This window comes from Panulirus ornatus, chromosome 45, assembly GCF_036320965.1.
Source record: "Panulirus ornatus isolate Po-2019 chromosome 45, ASM3632096v1, whole genome shotgun sequence".
In the NCBI taxonomy this organism is placed as follows: domain Eukaryota; kingdom Metazoa; phylum Arthropoda; class Malacostraca; order Decapoda; family Palinuridae; genus Panulirus; species Panulirus ornatus.
The window spans coordinates 6,821,406-6,839,668 of record NC_092268.1 but is presented as its reverse complement, the minus strand read 5'-3'; the positions used below and the strand labels follow the sequence as shown (position 1 = coordinate 6,839,668).

Genomic DNA, 18,263 nt, shown 5'->3' with positions numbered 1-18,263 from the left:
CTATGCAGGTTGACTGTCCTATGTGAACCCATCACCACCAATGTTGTATGGAGGCCTCTCAGCTGGTGCAAGTCACCTAAATGCATATATCTCATAGAACCTGGAAAGTGATTAGACTAAGGTCAAAGTAGAAGGTTGAACTGAGTATGCTCTCATCTCATGCAAGGTGTCTGGTACGAGTTGTGTGTGCTGCCTTCAGAACTACCTGTTCTGTCAGAGAGTTTCTGGCTAGTTCCAGATGTCCCCTCAACTGGCCCTGGTTGGCAGTTGGAGCTTCATCAAGAATTTCTCGTTGGATGCCACACAAGCCTGGGAGAGTAATAGCCCCCTAATTATGGTAATCTCCCTTGCTGCAGAGATCTAGCAAGATGAGGTCAAGGCAAAAAGAGGTGTCTGGAGGTGTCTTCTCTTCAGAAGGTTGGTAGATGGCAACCAACTCTTCCTCAATTCTATTACACATCAAGAAAGATGTACGTGTGTGGTGAGTGCTTTACGCTAGCCGTACCATTTTGGCTAGATCTCGTCGTAGGCACTTGTAGGTAGGTATGTACCGCTGGAGGAAGCAGCTTCAGTTTCCCATTGGAGATGCTTGCCAGGGCCCTTGTTGCTGTTGCCATATAATTCTAAAGGTAGATGAGCGAGCAATGATACATCTTCCACCTCTGGTCACATTAATGATTAATGTATCTCAGGGTGTGTTCTTCTGTAGTATCTTTTTGTAGTGTCTCACCTCAGGTGAGTCCTTATAAGAGCACAGATAGAATTGATGCTTCCCCAGTAAGGCTTTTCTTGATGCCAGGGCTTGACTTAGGGACTTACAGGTTGCCAGTCCCTACATGCTGGTGAGCATTTGTTAACTACACTCAGAAATGACAGAATGTTGTTTCTGCAATATGATTCACACAATTGTTTATACATTGATATAACTTAAGATCATAACATGAACACACTGACTGTACCTGTTTTATATAATATGTGTAGCAACAGTTTGGCAGTATTCAGTAAATTATAAAAGACCAACTCATATTTTTGCTTTACTATTTAAAAGTTTTATCTCAAACCATTGATGTGTATAACATTTGTAGTAAAACTTTATTTATATATGCAACTTCTCCAGATGTGCAGTGCATCACTCCTTATGCCATAATGATAACACATTTCACTGTGGAATTTTTGTTTGTCATTTTCTAGTTTTCAATGACACATATCCCATTATTCATATATTTTGTATACATTTTCTTCTGCTGCTACAGCAGCATGCACTTGATGTACTGTCTTTAGCATTTTGATGGGTACTGAGCAGCCCATTGGAAAAACTTTGGGCAAATGCTACGGAAGTATTACGAAAGTTGCCACTATTTGTTTTTGATTCGTTATCCCCTATTTAACACACCAAGGATTTTTGAAAGCTCCAGACCATATACAGAACACTTGCCATTAATTCTCAGAGGCATATTGTACCATATTTGGCACATCAGCGCTTAATGGATTTAAGACCAAAAGGAAGTTGGAGGGTATACATCACTTTATGAAATTTAGAACTTGTATCATTGTAGATTTAAACAGAGCTCATGTCACTGGTTCAAATGAAAGGTGACACTATATTAAGAAGAATAAAGCTCACGTACCTTCCTCGTACATTATGACCAATCTTACAAATTTGAGTATGCAATTAAAGCATACTTCCATCCATTGCAATATACTTTTGTGTCTGCCTTTCTAGTGCCACAAGTGATACCATCATCTTCATGTTCCTGGGGATGGTGCTAGTGAGTGATGACCACATCTGGCACACTGGCTTCGTACTTTGGAGTATCTTTTTATGTTTTGTCCTCAGATTCATAGGTAAGTATGTATTATGTACAGTGCAAAGATTAAACTCAGAGAAAAATACCTTTTTTGTATTCGATTCATATAAATCTTTCCAAAAATTCTTTATGTATTGCATGCCCGCCCCTCTCTCCAAAACTCTTTCATTTACCACCCTAGCACCCCATACATAAACAAATTAAACAACCATGGTGACATCACACACCCCTGCCACAGACTGACCTTCATTCTCCTCTCTTCCTACTCGTGCACATGCCTTACATCCTTGATAAAACTTTTCACTGCTTCTAGCAGCTTACCTCCCACACCATATACTCTTAAGATCTTCCAAAAAGCATCTCTATCAAACCTATTATATGCTTTTTCCAGATCCATAAGTGCCACATACAGATCCATTTGTTTTTCTAAATATTTCTTGCTTTCTTCAAAGCAAACACCTGATCCCCACATCCTCTACCACTTTTAAAACCACTCTGTTCTTCCCCAGTCTGATGCTCTGTACATGCTTTCACCCTCTAAATCAATACCCTCCCATACAATTTTCTGGGAATACTCAACAGACTTATGCCTTTGTAGTATGAGCACTCACCTTTATCCCCTTTGCTTTTGTACAATGGCACTATAAATGCATTCTGCCAATCCTTAGACACTTTACCATGATCCATGCATACACTGAATATCCTTACCAACCAATCAGTAACACAGTTGCCCCTTTCTTAAGAAATTCAACTGCAATAACATCGAAATCCGCTGCCTTCCCACAAGGCTTTCACCACCCCTTCTATCTTAACCAAACCATTCTCCGTGACCCTCTAACTTCTCACATCACTCCAACCAGAACACCTACAAGTGCCACTCTATCATCAAATACATTCAACAGACATACAAAATTCCCACTCCATCTCCTTCTCACTTCTTCACTTCCCCCCTTGCCCACTTCACCATTGTTCCCATTAGTTCTTTTGTCTTTCACACATTATTTACATCCTTCCATAACATCTTTTTATTCTCCCTAAAGTTTTATGATACTCTCTCACACCCTCTCATTTGCCCTCTTTTTCAATCCTTGCACCTTCTTCTTGACCTCCTGCTGCTTTTTCTTTTTTATAAATTTCCTTCTTTGTAAATATCATCCAAATGCCTCTCTTTTCTCTTTCATTAACAATTTTACTTCATCCCACCACAAGGAGAAATTGTGCGTATGTCGACAGAATGCCAGAAGTCCACATTTGGATAAGACAGAAAGAAAAGACCCTACCTTTTCTAATCTTCCCACCTCCCTCCTTTCTCATGCCACATGCATCTTTTGCGCAAGCCATCATAACTTCCCTAAATACATTCCAATCCCCACCCACTGCCCTCATATCATTTGCTCTCCCCTTTTGCCATTGTACACTCAATCTCTCCTGGAACTTCCTCATACAAGTCTCCTTTCCAAGCTCACTTACTCTAACCACTCTCTTCTCCCCAACATTCTCTCTTCTTTTTTGAAAACCTTTACAAACCTTCACCTTCGTCTCCATAAGATAGTGATCTGACATCCCTCCATCTCACTCAGCTGCTCCTAAAACAACTTGCCTCTCATGATCTTTTTTTTCTCATAACCAGGTGCATAAGCACCAGTGATCACCCATCTCTCTCTCTCTTTCTATCGAGTTTCAGTTTTTTTTTCAGACCTTGCATCCTCCTCCTCTTGACCTGCCACTTTCTCTTGTAGACCTCCCAATCACTTACACTCCCTCCCTGTAAGTACTGCCCATACACCTTTTTTTCTTTGTCAGTAACAGCCCTCACAGCTGCTCCTAAAACACTCACTTCTCTTCATCATTGTTCTCACCGGCCAGGTGCATACACTCTAATGATCAACCATTTCTCATAATACGCTTTCATTTTTACCACATAAGTGTGGAGCTCACTTCTGTACAGTGTTTCACACATTCTCACAACTCCTGCTTGTGCAGCAGTGCTACTGCTTCCTTAACTCTTGCTAGATACATAAATACATATAGGTGTGGTGGATGAATGGGATACACTGAATTAAGATATGATGAATACAGACAGCATGCAAAAATTGTTAAAATTTGCTTTATAGAAGAGAAAGTTCAAGAGATGGGGCTCTGTTAGTATAGAACTCCCCTCTTATGTAATACAAAAAGGTAAATACACACAATACGGCTGTTACATGTTGGAGGCAGTTATGACCTCACCTTGGCTGAAGGTAGAGGTGGTGTGTTACACAGCTGGTTTTTTTCTGTGTACCAAAGCAGACAAACAAACCAGCTTATCCAGGGACTCAAAGTGGACTTGGTCACCAATGATATCAAACTTAACAAGAATTCATTTACGATTAAGTGATAAACATATCACGGCATTTGGCAATGCCTAATTGATATACGAATCGCAATTGTATACTTTATAATTGCCAAGTCTAAAACTACTGAAGCTGTGCCTTTCATGGATTAGGCAGACATATGCAAGTCATTCTCACATGGAATGCATTAAAAATCCAGACAGAATTGAAAAAAATGTTGAGGTTCAGTAATGCTCATAGTATGTACTAGGAATTGAAAAAATGTTGTGGCTCATTCGTGCTCACTATATGTACTAGGAATACGACAGAAGTGCATTTGCCTTGTTTGAGGGAATAGAAACAAGGAATATGACAGAAGTGCATTGTACCTTGATTAGGAAAATGAAAACAATGTTAGTGACATGGGTAGAAGATGGAAATTGAAAACACTTGTCTTAACCTGTATGATCTTTGCAAAGACTTCACATGTAAATTGCATCTACAAGATCAGTGTATACTTTTAAAAGTGTATTTCTCCCATGTGATATTAGGTTTGCTCTGTGCAGATTCATTGTGCAAACATTTTTCCAGAAAGACACCCAAAAAGAGTTACCAGGAGTAATTGAAAAGTGCTGTTATCTTTTTTCTCATAAGTGTGATGATTACCCATTTTATTTCATCATTTCACATACTGCATCCAAATTCTGTTTCTTCATATACATGACTTCTAGACCAATGCAGTCCACATTTTAAGCCTTAATGCTGAGAACAGCAACTGTTCAGTTTGGAAAGATGTACCGATTATGAACGTTTTGCTCCAAGTGTATGAGACAGAATAGTAGATGGTGAGAGATCTTTATTATCTAGACTGTATTACATAATCATAATAGATTTCATTATTATTGTTGTCCTTTTCATGTTTTACCCCCACCCACAATATTCCATCAGTTAAAGGCAAAATCAGTATCAACTTTCTTTGTATGTCTCTTTTACCTCTCTTTGCTTAAGATGATTTGCTTGGCAGGGGTTTTTGTGTTGACGGGAATAATGAACCACTACCGCGTGAAAAAGATTGGACTCGAGGAGCAGTTTATAACAGCCTATGGTGGCCTCCGGGGTGCTGTAGCATTCTCTTTGGTCAACATGCTTGATGAAGCTTTAGAACCACGGAGGATTTTTGTTACTACTACACTCGTCGTTATTCTTTTCACCATCTTTGTTCAGGTGAGGTGAAACTCTTGAACCAGTGATGATGGATTATATGGAGAAGGAGGGAGAGGAGTTAGTAGGCTGCATGACAGGGTGTTAGAATGGGATAAGTGGAGTGAGAGAGAGAGAGAGAGAGAGAGAGAGAGAGAAGGTGATGATAATCAAAGAGGGAAAGAGAAGAACATGTTCAAAAGACATCAACAAAGTCAAAAACGTTCAGTCATCGAGATGGAGGAAGATGAAGGGGAGGGATAGATGGACAAATTCAAAAAAGTCAAACTTGACATTGTCATAGAGAGAGGGAATGAATCGCATAATTATTACTTTTATGATGCATGTAAAACTAAAGCACCGTTTCATCCTCAGGGAATGACCATTAAACCATTAGTCAACCTCCTCCACATTCAGAAACGGAAATCTGGTCGGAAAAACCTAAGTGAAGAAATTAACGACACAACATTTGACCACATTATGGCGGGTGTAGAGGAGATTCTTGGCCAGCATGGAGATTTCTACCTCAGGGTGAGTAATAATGTATAAAGACTTATAGACACGAATAAAATGAGTGAATGAAGAAAATGACTGATTAGAGATAGTAGATAAAGAAAATAGGGCATGAGACTCTTGTTTATCAGTGACTCAGGTAACCAGAAAACCAAAACGATGGCACCGTTCAATTTTTCCCCTTCAGTTATCTACAAAATGATCTGAACAGAGGACACGTACCCAGTGTTCCTGTAAAATGAGTTTATATTCTGTAGAGTCTATGAATGTCATTTGCCTATTCAGTCAAGGATTTGATTGTCAGAAAAGATGGTAGTGTATTTTGTGAAGTTTTCCTGGCACTACCTCACTGACACAGGAGATGGAGATGCTTTTTCCTGTGGGGCTGGGTGGCACCAGGAGTGGATGAAGGCAAGCGAGTATGAATATGTGCATGTGTATTTATGTATATGGCTATGTATTTGCATGTATATGTATGTATATGTGTATATGGTGATATGTATATGTACATGTATGGGCACGTATATATGTGTGTATATGAGTGGATGGTTCTTTCTTTGTCTATTTCCTGGCTCTGCCTCACTGATGCAGGAAATAGCGATGAAAAATGTGTGGAAGGAGAGAACGTTTTCTCGAAGAGCAAAAATAGGTGTGTTTGAAGGAACAGTAAATCCAACAATGTTATATGGTTGCAATGCATGTGCCATAGATAGGATTGTACAGAGGAAGGTGGATGCGTTAGAAATGTAATGTTTGAGGACAATATGTGATGTGAGGTGGTTTGATCAAGTAAGTAATGTAAGGGTAAGAGATGTGTGGAAATAAAAAGAGTGTGGTTGAGAGAGCAGAAAAGGGTGTGTTGAAATGGTTTGGACATATGGAGATAATGAGTGAGGAAAGACTGACAAAGAGGATATGTGTCAGAGGTGGAGGGAACAGGGAGAAGCAGGAGACCAAATTGGAGGTGGAAGGATGGAGTGGAAAAGATTTTGAGCGATCGGGGCCTGAACATACAGGAGGGTGAGAGGTGTGCAAGGAATAGATTGAATCAGAATGATGTGGTATACCAGGGTTGACATGCTGTCACTGGACTGAACCAGGACATGTGAAGTTTCTGGGATAAACCATGGAAAGGTCTGTGGGGCCAGGATATAGATAGAGAGCTGTAGTTTCGGTGCATTACACATGACAGCTAGACTGAGTGTGAACGAATGTGGCCTTTTTTTGTCTGTTTTTCCTGGCTCTACCTCGCTGAAGTGGGGGTAGCAATACTATTTCCTCTGTGGCTGGGTGGCAATAGGAATGGGTGAAGGCAAGTAAGTATGAATATGTACATGTGTATATATGTATATGTCTGTGTATGAGTATGTATAGGTATGTATATGTGTGTATGTTGATTTGTGTATGTATATGTATGTGTATGGTCATGTATGCATATGTATAGTGTATATGAGTGGATGGGTCCTTCTTTGTCTGTTTCCTGGTGCTACCTTGCTGATGCAGAAAATGGCGATTGAGTATAGTAATGATGATGATAATGATAATGATGATAATAATAATAATGATAATAATGATAATGATAATAATAATAATAATGATAAAGATAATAATAATAATAATAATAGTAATATATTTATTCTATTGTACTTTGTCGCTGTCTCCGCGTTAGTGAGTTAGCGCAAGGAAACAGACGAAAGAATGGCTCAACCCATCCACATACACATGCAAATACATACACACCCACACACACATATATACATACCTATACACTTCAACATATACATACCTATGCATACACAGACATATACAGATATACACACATACATATTCATACTTGCTGCCTTTATCCATTTCTGTCTCCACCCTGCCACATATGAAATAGCATCCCCCCCTCCTTCCCGTGAGGTAGCATTAGGAAAAGACAACAAAGGCCACATTCGTTCACACTCAGTCTCTAGCTGTCATGTGTAATGCACCGAAACCACAGCTCCCTATCCACATTCAGGCCCCGCAAAACTTTCCACGGTTTATCCCAGACGCTTCACATGCTTTCAATACATTGACAGCACGTCGACCCCAGTATACCACATCATTCCGATTCACTCTATTCCTTGCACGCCTTTTACCCTCCTATATATTCAGGCCCCGCTCGCTCAAAATCTTTTTCACTCAATCCTTCCACCTCCAGTTTGATCTCCCACTTCTCCTCGTTCCCTCCACCTCTGACACATATATCCTCTTTGTCAATCTCTCCTCACTCATTCTCTCCATGTAACCAAACCACTTCAATACACCCTTTTCTGCTCTCTCAACCATACTCTTTTTATTACCACACATCTCTCTTACCCTTTCATTACTTACTCGATCAAATCACCTCACACCACATATTGTCCTTAAGCATCTCAATTCCAACACATCCACCCTCCTCCACACAACCCTATCTATAGCCCAAAAGCCCATGTCTCACTACCAATTAACATTGTTGGAACCACTATTCCTTCAAACATACCCATTTTTGCTCTCTGAGATAAAGATTTTGCCTTCCACACATTCTTCAGTGCTCCCAAAACCTTCAATCCTCACCCACCCTGTGACTCACTTCTGTTTCCATGGTTCCATCCACTACCAAATTCATTCCCAGATATCTAAAACACTTCACTTCCTCCAGTTTTTCTCCATTCAAATAATAATGATAATGATAGTAACAATGATAATGGTAATAGTAATAATAATGATTATAATAATAATAATAATAATAATAATAATAATAATAATAATAATAATAATAATAATAATAGATAATGATAATACTAATACTAATGATAATAGAAATTTCTGTACAGTATTGTATGTGTTCTTAATTACATAAAATACGTTTCTGTTATTGCAAGTGTAAAATACCATACATGAATGTGAAGTGTTGTTTCTAGTCCCTTAGATTTATTAAGTGCTTCATGCTTTTCAAGCAGTGGAAAGTAAAAGTATAAGCAAAGCACTGTTATGTGGTGTAGGGATGTGGTGCGGTGGCTGGTGCAATGCCACAAGAAGTCTGGAAATAAAGATTATGGTGATAAATCATTTCCTTGCTCTGTGATTTTGGTCCATTACACAAGACAGCCAGAGAAGTGGATATGACTAAATGAGACCTTCTCTTCATATATTCCTGGTGCTACCATACTTATGTGGGAAGTGGCAAACAGGTGTAATACACAAAGCACATGTATATATAGTAAATGATATAAGACTCAGGTGTTGTAAGGTCTATCACAGTAGTATTTCTTTTCTGTCTTAGACAAAGCTTCATTATATAGTCATAGATTTACCTCTGATGAAATTATATGTTCCTGCATGTGATGAACTCCATTCCTTTTTCTTTTGTATCTGTATCTCTGATGCCCATTTCCTCTGGGAACTCCCATCAAGGTGGGTGGCCACAGCAAAAGAGTCTCCACTTATCCCTGTCCTTACATACCTCTCTCGAATACACCATTCCACGCATTCCTCCATCATTTCCAGTGCTTTTCTACTGTATTTCCTTATGTCACAGAGGGTCTTCCTCTCACACCAATCCCTCTGATCATTCTGTCAAACACTGCTTGTAAAGTCCCCATCTTGCATTCTTTCCTCATGCCCAAACCACCTCAAAGTATTATATTTCATCCACTTTACTACTCCACAATTCATTCCCTTTGCATTCCCTGCCATACCACATTTTTCATACACCCCCTCATTACTTTCTTCTTTCCATATAGTCATACCACGTGCTCCTCTGAAATAACTCACTTCCGCACCCTTTATTCTTGACCTCTGTGACTTGTCCCATGTCCATGTTTCGGCTGTACAGGCTGTACAGGATTAGGGAGACTGTGCTGTCCCCTGATCCTTTTCCCACTTCCATATTTACACCTCTACATTTCACTATTCTATTACAGGACCGAATGACTCTTCTACCCTGTAGTGCTTTCTACCTTAATCTCTCCTTCCAAATCACCAAACTTACTTAAGGTAGCTACCAAATACTTAAAAGCCCCCTTTTTTTCAGGAGTTAATGGTTTACTACAATGACAGATACCTCAGGAAATGGTTTTTACGACCCTCATGTGAATCAAAACTCCAGAGGCTCTTTGAAAAAATTGCACTTTCGTAAGTATTTCTGTATTTCTCCACTCCCTTGAGCATGAGACATTCTGTGAGGATAGCTCTTGGGAAATTAACCTGGAACCTTCCTACCTCCAGTATTTAAGGTATGTGAGTACAGTACTCTTCCTGCATGAGGTTATACTGTGAGTGACGAGTTACATTTGATGAGATGGCATCATCAGAAGTACAACCTCATCAAAGACCCTCTCCCTTCAAAGCCATCCTTTCCCTGCTACTGGAAGTAATTCAGCCTTGGAGCTGTGAATGTCATGGAAAAGGGAGTCCTGGAGTAACTTTAGAAACCTTTCAAAAAAAGATAGTCCGAGGGCAGTGATAGATAGAGGGAGGGCAGAGGGATTCTCCCCTTTCTTTCTATAATTGAAATCTCCCATTATCAGTACTTTACCACCATTGAGAAATACATCTTTTACTGCCTCCTGTACTGTTTTGATTGTTCTTGTAATATTGTATATTTTCTTTTTGGATCACTAAAATTCGTAGGGGCTTACATGACATTAGCACCACTATGCCTTTCTCTTCGGTAGATACCTTTCCCATTTCGTGTTGTATGAATTTGGCCATCTTTTATTAAAAAGGCCAGTCCTTGCAAGCCTTTGCCTTTTTTCCCTTTCTTAGTATCATGTACCCCTGTGGGCAGAGCAGGTCAGACCTTATCTCTTTAGTACACTTTGTTCCCACGACCCCAGTGATATCGGGTGCATTTTTTCCTCATACAGTCTTTAAATTCCAGGTCTTTATACTGTTTATTACTAATCAGTCAGCATTTGTGTACTTTACTGTGAGTCTGACATTACAATCACCTCACATTCCTGACCTTTCTGCTGTGTCTGACAGTACTATTCCTGACCTCTCTACAATTTTGGAAATTGGATATTTGATACTTGTTCCTTATATTCTGGATCTGTTTTTGACCTCTAATTCTTCATTCTGTCATCACACAATCTGGCACCAACTGATTCATCCGACCACACTCTCATAAATGTATCTATTTTACTGGCACTTCCCCCTCCAGCAGCCCCTTCTAAATGAAACATTGGCCCCAGCAACAAAGGTGACTGGAATAACTTGTGAAAATTCTTTTCAGACTTTCCTTGGCTCTGTTAATGTCTCTTATGAGGTGATGTTTTTGTCTTTGTCAAAAGTATAGCAGAGTTTATTGGTGCAGTAATGGAAGCATTTATCCCCTCTTCCTCCAAGACCTTATCTTTCAGTCCTTGATTCAACCGCTCCTGTTCTGAGGCCATTCAGGCAAGAGCTAAGGCATATCAGGCTCGGAAAAACTCTTCTTCCTCTGACTCCTACTTAACATTCTGTCAATACCCCTAATTTATTACAAGTACATTATCCGTAAGACAAAGTGTTCCTTTATTCAAAGGAAGAGCAAAATAACCTCTCCTCTCTAACAGCTTTTGTCCTTCCACCTTTCCTTCACTCTTCCATTCCCACAGTCCTACAGCTGGCTCTCCCATAGCCAAACCAACTCGCTTTAGTTCGCATTTCTCCTCTAACTCTACTGTGGATGATCCTAACATTCCTTCACCCCCATGATGCTCCTCTTACTAACCCTGTGCCCTTCTCTTGATACAAGCAAGACTTATGGTTCTGATGGCATCCATCACTATGAACAGAGAGAGTGTACTTCTGAACTTGTGCCTGCACTTGCTTGTCTGTTCAGTTTTTAAGAACCAGAATTTTTCTTTCATGGAAGCTTGTGCAGGTCCATCACATCCATAAGAAGGATGGCCATTCAAACCCTTCTAATTATTGCATTGTTGCTCTGACACCAACCATTCACAAATTCTTTGAATCCCTCCTCTACTCCCATATCCTCAGACATCTTGAATCTCAGTCTCCTGACTGAGTCTTTTCAATCTCACTTATGTCTGGTGATCACCTCTGAAAGATTTTGGGAAATCCAGCACAGTTGGGGTGTGGCATCAGGGTCTCATCTCTAAGCTCCCCTCTTTTGGCCTCCCTCCCTTGTTTGCTCCCAAACATCCAGCTTCCTCTCTAGTAAATCTGCCTCTTTGGTTGTTGATAGTTCAGCCTCTCTCCCTTTCTCCATCAACATTGGCATCCTCAAGGTTCTGGCCTGTCTCCTACACTTTTTTATCCTTTTATTAATGATTTCCTTTCTTCCTCAAATAACCAAATTCACTCATATGCTGATGACTAAACACTGCATTCCCCCAAATCTTTCAGTTCGGCTCCTTCTCTCATTTAATCTGCATCTCATTTCGACACAACTTCCTCATTAAGCTTGACTTGGACAGGGTATCTCAGTGGGTTAGACAAAATCTGGCTAAGTTTAATGCCTACAAGACCCACTTCCTGCTCTTCCAATCAAAAAATTCCTCACAACTTTCCTCTATCCTTCAATTCAACTTAACTCAACAAACATACTTGGTATTACTGTAACATCCACCTAATCTTGTAAACCCCACATAAGGGAAATTGCTAATTCTACCTCCGATAAATTAGGAGTCCTGTTTAGGTGTCAAAGTTCTTTTCTTTTGAACAGTTGTTCTGTTTATACAAAGGCTTGATCTTCTTTAACATCTGGGATGGATCGAGCTCAGTATCCTTACTGAACAGAGTTGAATCAAAAACAGTCCAGGTTATCAACTCTCCCAGGATAACTCCAATGCCTGTCCCACTTGCCTTATGCCACAAAGTTGGTTCACTTTCCCTCTTCGAAAATTATCACTTTGGTATTCACTCCCAACAGCTAGCTGCTTTTGTGCCCCTAAAACTCAGCAAGCTACTGAGCCACATGATTACTTTATGGTCATTGGCAACTCAAGGGTGGTCTTCTTTGACAGTTGTTTTTTTCCCTGCTCTTTGAAGCTTTGGGACTCTTCACCTTCTAATGTCTTTTCCAGTAACTGTGACCCAGCACTTTTTAAAAGATGGGCTTTGCTCTGTCTTTTCTTTTTCCCTTTCATTAACTTCTCCATATCTCAGTTAAAGCCCGGCCTTGATATGGACCTTTGTCCGAGACCAGAGCCTAGAAAGAGGGGGTAGGGGGAAGTCAAATAGTTGTACATAATTGAAGGATATTATGGGATTGGGGGGGAAGGGGGTTTGTGGAACATCAAAGCAATGTCGTGGAGGGTAAAGAAAAATTGATATAAATGGCATCCAAGTTAAGAGACCCATGACCTACAAGGTGTGCCATGACCCACAAGATGTGCCATGATCCACAAGGTGTACCATGATCCACAAGGTATGCCATGATCCACAAGGTGTACCCAAGGTGTGCCATGATCCACAAGGTGTACCCAAGGTGTGCCATGATCCACAAGGTGTGCCATGATCCACAAGATGTTCCACGATCCACAAGGTGTGCCATGATCCACAAGGTGTGCCATGACCCACAAGGTGTGCCATGAGAGTTTTGTCTTACTCTAGTCCAAACACAACTTCCTCTGGAACAGAAACGATGGTAGAGATCAGAGATCTGACAGTGTGGAGGGAGGGAGGGGAAGCAGCTGCCTTGAACTGCTAGGTGTCGAAAGAGATCACAGGAACAAATGAATAGGTGGTGTTCTTCATTGGAAGGGTTGTTGCATTTGATAGAGTAGATGTTGCACAAATGAATAGAGAGAGCCTTTTGTAAGTTGCTGGCCAAACGAGTTATCAAGCCAAAGAATTATTGGCATTTTGCTCATGTTGTTGATGGGCTGTGTCTTTGATGTTCATTGCTATCAGTAAATGACGTGATACTTCTGGCAGCACTTGAAATTGTAAGTCTAAATGCCTTCTAAATATACATACATAATTTTAGTCCCTGTAAATGCTAGGTCTAATAGTGCCTTAAATTTATCTATGTAACAACTAATTGAGAAATAAGGTAATATGAATATTCATGATTCTCTATATTTTCTCAAGATAAGTAGTGTTCAAAATGTGGAGTCATTGATCAACATAACATCAGGATGTTTTAGTGTTCATGTCATCAGATTTTTTTGTGTGGGCGTTGTAATGTATAATTTGCAAGTTGATCAGATTGAGGTGTATATTAGAAAAATAGTTTTTAATTCATCGTCTCAATTCTTGTTGTCTTTCCAGAGAGCACTATGCTCACTTATATGGTCCAGTGGCCATGATTGAAGATCACGTTAAGCCTCTCTGTGCCACCAGAAGCTCTCAGAAAAAGATTCGTTCCTCATCCTTTTCAGCATCACAAAAGGAGGAGGTCCTTCTTCAACCAAGGTCAGTCTTGTAAAGCGTATTGCCCTTCTTTTTTCAGTACTATATTATAAGATAGTTTTTTCAGTACTATAAGTTAAGATAGTTTTTTGGCACTATATTATAAGTTAAGATAGTTTATTCAGCACTATATTAGTTAAGATAGTCTTTCAGCACTGTAAGTTGATAGTTTTTCAGCACTATATTATGAATTTAAGTAGTTTTTTCAGCACTATATTATAAGATAGTAGAGCCATTTTTTACATGAAATTTGATATATAGAATGTTGCTAAATACCTCTTTCTTATCATGAAATAATACTCTCAGTATGAATGCCACTTCCTTTGCTCACATCCACTCTCACGCTGTCCTGTATAATGTACCAAAACTAGAGTACTCTGTCCACAGCCACGTACCACAAACTGTTCTGTGGCTTCCCCAGCCCACTGACAGTTCATCACCTGCTGCGTAACAGAATGATCCAAGTTGTTCTATCCTACTACTCTTGCCTCACTTCCTCCTGAATAATCAGGCCACAGCTTGAAGCCTCCTTCATTCCATTCTTCCATCCCCTTGATCTTTCCCTTGCTCCTTTGACTTCTCCTTTGACTTCTTACAAGCAGATCCTTTTAGTTGGTCTTCCTTTCCTCATCTCCTTCTTTGGTCTAAATCATTTCAACATACCCTGGCCAGCTCTCTCAATCAGACTGCATTGCACTTCACTCATACTATCGTTTCTTGCACAATCAGCCTACCTCAAAACCATATATTTTCATCAGGCATTTCCATCCTTTTCCATGCCTTTGCATTAAGGGCCCATGACTTGCATCTTTCCCCTAACTGACACTGACATCCCCTTCAATACACTTCCTCTCCGTCTTATTTTACTCATTTCATCCCAAATAATTTCCTCTAATGTCATGTCCACTCCTATGGCCCAAGCACTTCATTCCTCTTAGGTCTTCACCTTTCAAATTCATGCTCAAATCATCCTGTTCTGCTCCCCTTTCTTCACTGTTATACCTTACTTTTTCAATTGTAAATGATCCCATTCTGTTATTATATATTTTTAAAAAAGAAATGGAACAGAAACAGAGAATAATACAAAAAGTAATAAGAATGTTTCATCACACATAATAGTAAACCATATATGTTTCACAGAGGAGTTACACTGCCATTACTATTGTCACTGTTATAAGGGGGTAGGACACTGGTATGCTGGAGAGTTGGGGTATGGTAGATGAATCAATTGTTCGTTGCTGATGACTTGGATCTTTAAGTTGATACCAGAGAGCAACTTCAGAGGCTGGAAATAGAGTTTGAAAAGTATATGAAAGGAGAAAGCTGAGAGTAAGGTAGTAAGGTACAGCACAGGGGTTCAGTCCACTGATTCAGTCAAATGACAACCCGTTACCCCCTGTGCGCCACATTGCTCCAATTCCACTCCCACGTATCTGAAACACTTCAGTTCCTCCAAGTGTTTATTATTCAAACTCACGCCTCCAATTAACATTTCTCTTTGCACTGCTAAACCTAATAACCTACATATATATGTACTCACACTTACTCTGAACTTTCTCTTGTTTCACGCACACTTCCAGATTCAGACACCAACTTCTGCAGTTTCTCATTCGAAGCTGTCACCATTTCTGTGTCTTCCACAAAAGACAACTAACTCAATATATATAAAAAAAAGGAGGCAAAAGGTGTACCTTAAACTAGCACCCAATTAGCCTTACATCAATGTTAGGTAAAATGATGGAAAAGATTATACGAGATAAAATTGTCATGTTTCTAAAAGAAAACAAAATTATATCGGACAGCCAACATGATTTCTGCAGTAGAAGATCCTGCTTGATGAATTTGCTGGAATTTTTTAATGTTATATATCAGAATTGGGACAAAAAATTACCATCTGGTGTGGTATATTTAGATTTTCAAAAGGCTTTTGATAAAGTACCTCACAAGACACTCTTACCAAAACTCAAAGCACATGGAATCAGTGAAGAACTCTGTACATGGATCAGTTGAGTTGATGTTGATGAATGTAAGGCAGGAATGGAAAGGTTGGTTAGAATGTGAGTTTGAAAATAGAATCTAGATGAAGCAGATTGTTTTAACTGTGTGGTTGTGGATGTAACTGAAGAAAGCCATGGGGTGGGCAAGGAGAATAAAGTACTGGTTTCATTGAGGAGTGTATGGAATGAGATGCCACCATCTCTAAAGGCAAAGACAGATATGTTTGATGTTATAGTAGTTCCACCAGTTTTGTATGGATGTGAGGCATGGATCATAGATGAAAAAGTGTAGTAGATGGTAAAAGTACTGGAAATGGAATGCATGAGTACAGTATGAGCTTTGAGGAGGATTGATCAAGTAAGGATTGACAGGGTAAGAGTGATGTGCAGTAGTAAGAAGAGTTTATACAATAGATCTGAAGAGGATGTGCTGAAATGGTTTGGATATATGGAAAGGATGAGTGAGGAGAGGATGGCAAGAAGGATATATGTCTCAGAAGTAGATGGAACAGTCATATAGGATAAGTTGAACTGACAGAATGAAATTTGCTTTCTGAGTGTTTGGGGCCTGAACGTGCAAAAGGATGGCAGGCATGCACAGGATAGATTGGGTTGGAGAGATGTGAGATGAGCCAGGGCATATGAAATGGTCAGGGGATGTCGCAGAGGGGACATAGGGACTTGGCTGTGGATAGGGTGGCTATACTTTTAGTGCATTTTACATGGCAGCTGGAGAGCGGATATGAGCAAATGAGGCCATTTCTTTGTCCACTCCTGGTGCCTAACAGGAGTCATATGCATATATATATTTGTGTATTACTAGACTTTGCCTGCGAGTGATTGCACAGCACACGAGAATTCACCTTAAGCAATACTGTAAGTGGAAAGAAGTACAGTTTCACTGAGGGCCTTCTCCCTCTAAATGAGTTCATTATTTGTCTTTTGTGTGGAGTGTAGCCTCAAGGCTTCTAGAGCCTTCTTAAAGGGGCCCTGGGATTGTATGACAGCACTAATAACAATAATGTGCATCATTTATATGTTTAGGTCTCCATTACTGTAGTAATTAGGTCATTGTTTAATGACTTTTGTTGTTTTTTAGGTTTAGTCTGGAGGATTCTCAAGATGAAGATTTGGATACCATTCCAGGGTTCGTCCAGGATGGGTAAGTAGGCCATAATGAATAGTAACAAGCACTGATGAGAAGCTTTCCATTTGGTTCTTTTTTAGATATCATAAATCCATCTTTCTATGAACAAATTGATTCTCTGGCTTTTTTTTACAAGTCATAAAGCAGAGGCAAGAGACTGTGTTCTCACAAGTAGTTAGTTTATTCACGATATTTTCTTGCTAGTGCAGGAAATGGCAATTAAGTGGATATATGTGTGTCAGAAGTGGAGGGAACAGAGAGAAGGGGAAGACCAAACTGGAGATGGAAGGATGGAAAAACATTTTCAGTGGTGGGGGCCTGAACATGCAGGAGGGTGAAAGATGTGTATAGGATAGAGCAAATTGGAATTACATGCCATACAGGGGTTGACGTGTTGTCAATAGACTGAACTAAGGCATGTAAGGTGAACGGGGGACACCTTGGAAATGTCTGTGAGACCTGGCTGTCAATAAGGGGCCTTTGGTTTCGATGCACTGAAGGTGATAGACAAAGGGTATATGTAAGTGAATGCGGCCTTTCTTCATCTGTTCTTGGCTCTACCTCGCTAACATGGGAAACAGTGGATGTGATTGAGAGAGAGAGAAAGAGAGAAGAGTATTGGCATTTACTTATCTGAGAAATCTCTGGTGGCGGGGAAGAGGAAAATAGAAAATAAAGTGTTTATGGATGATGTTTGCAAGATGGCATAAGTTTCACATGTATAACAGATGTTTTGCTCCCTGTACCCATAGACACAGTCGTGTGGGCATGTAAAGAGGATGGAGATGAAGAGATGAGGGAGCTAAAAAGTTAAACAATTTCAAAGATATTGTAAATGTGATGAAGCAGTTAAATAATTTCAAAGATATTGTAAATGTGATGGAGCGTACGTGGATAAGGATAGGGCCTGGTG

General features: G+C 39.8%; 1 protein-coding gene across 1 annotated transcript in view; it reads left to right on the top strand.

The window, feature by feature from the left end:
• The window catches only part of LOC139762887 (probable Na(+)/H(+) antiporter nhx-9), a 94,462-nt gene that overhangs the window by 23,489 nt on the left and 52,710 nt on the right, over positions 1-18,263 (top strand). The window contains 6 exon segments of the mRNA XM_071688120.1: positions 1,724-1,845; positions 5,145-5,344; positions 5,696-5,851; positions 9,876-9,976; positions 14,066-14,209; positions 17,303-17,365. Of these exon segments, the coding sequence (XP_071544221.1) occupies positions 1,724-1,845; positions 5,145-5,344; positions 5,696-5,851; positions 9,876-9,976; positions 14,066-14,209; positions 17,303-17,365 (786 nt within the window).